This window comes from Rhagoletis zephyria, unplaced genomic scaffold (assembly GCF_001687245.7).
Source record: "Rhagoletis zephyria isolate East Lansing unplaced genomic scaffold, Rhagoletis_zephyria_1.1 Rzeph_scaffold_60244, whole genome shotgun sequence".
Taxonomy (NCBI): Eukaryota; Metazoa; Arthropoda; class Insecta; order Diptera; family Tephritidae; genus Rhagoletis; species Rhagoletis zephyria.
Genome location: NW_016217295.1, coordinates 1 through 1,459, shown reverse-complemented (window position 1 = coordinate 1,459; position 1,459 = coordinate 1). Strand labels below are relative to the sequence as shown.

At 49.8% G+C, this 1,459-nt stretch overlaps 1 protein-coding gene across 1 annotated transcript; it reads right to left on the bottom strand.

Annotated features, from left to right (window-relative positions):
* Positions 1 to 278: 278 nt before the first annotated feature.
* On the bottom strand, positions 279 to 986 carry LOC108356504 (uncharacterized). Its single transcript, XM_017607611.1, has one exon. The coding sequence runs from the start codon at positions 984 to 986 to the stop codon at positions 279 to 281; it is 708 nt and encodes a 235-aa protein (XP_017463100.1).
* Positions 987 to 1,459: the final 473 nt, after the last annotated feature.

Genomic DNA, 1,459 nt, shown 5'->3' with positions numbered 1-1,459 from the left:
TTCGAAGCTCGAAGCCACCTTCTTTCAGGATTTCGGAGACATTTTGCTGTAAAAGTAGCAGCTCTTCTTTGGACGATGTACCAGTGATGAGATCGTCCATGTAAAAGTCTTTGTGGATGACAGCAGAAGCTTTCTCACAAATGTGCGAATATTTTGCGGTTTGTTGTAGCGATCTCACAGCTAGATGAGACGCGGCTGCCACGCCGTAAGTTACGCGCAGCATACGATAGTCTTGTATGGGTAAACTCGGATCTCGACGCCATACAATTCGCTGTAGATCAATGTGCTTCGGTGCTACGCATATTTGGCGGTACATTTTCGCAATGTGCATAGCGATGCGTTTTAAAACGCGTTAAAATTGAAAATAAGTCCTGCTGCAGTTGAGGACCGACAAATAATGCGTCGTTCAGCGAATTTCCGGTGGCCGTTTTAGCCGACGCGTTGAAAACGACCCTCAGCTTAGTGGTAACGCTCGAATCCTTTACAACAGGGTGATGCGGCATGTAAAACATTTGATTCGTTGATTCTGGTGCGAGCTCCATATGATTCATGTCGAGAAGTTCCTGCATGAACTCATTGTAGCGTAGCCGCAGGTCGTCGTCCCGAGCAAGGCGCCTCTCGATGCGTAGTAGGCTTTGGACAGCATAACTTCGCGAATCGCCTAGAAGTACGTCGGTATTCAGCGGCAGTTCAACTACAAAGCGACCGCCAGGTGCTCTTTGGTGCGTTGTTTCGAAGAGTTCTTCGCAGTGACGCTCTTCGTATGTGAGGTGGGTCTTTTGCGGAGCTTCTTCTAACTCCCACAGTCTAGTAAGAGCTCTATCCAACTGGACATCGCAGTGCAGCGACTGTAGGCGAGGTGCAGCAGGTTCTATTCCGTCGACGCTTCCAAATAGCGTCCAACCAAAGACAGTACGCTGAGTCATCGGCGTACCAGGTGGACCCTTACGGACTTCTGAGCAAAGGAGCTGTTGCATGACGTCCATACCAACCAGAATGTCGATACGCCCGGGTTTCATGAACTGCGGATCGGCTAAGAATAAGCCTTGCACATGCGGCCACGCTAAAACTGACAAAGTCTGTGTGGGCAAGTCGCTTGTAATCTTGGGTAAGATTAACGCGTTGATAGGGAAGCATTCATCTAAACAATACGACGACAATGAAAGTAATACCTCACCTCTAGAGCGGCCTCCTTGCGACTAACCGATGCCAGTAATGGATACTGCGGACGCTTTTCGTGGTAGACCTAGACGTTGTACACATGCCTCAGTTACGAAGGACGCATGTGAGCCGGAATCAAACAGCAAGCGCGCGGTTTGCCAATGACCACAACAATCGCGGACTTTGACTAAGGCGGTAGCCAATAGCACAGTTCTGTCTTTTGGACGCGGCGGGTTGGAGATAGCATTGAAATACGAGGATGTCCATGCAGCAGCGGAGCCTGTGGACGAGGCGATAG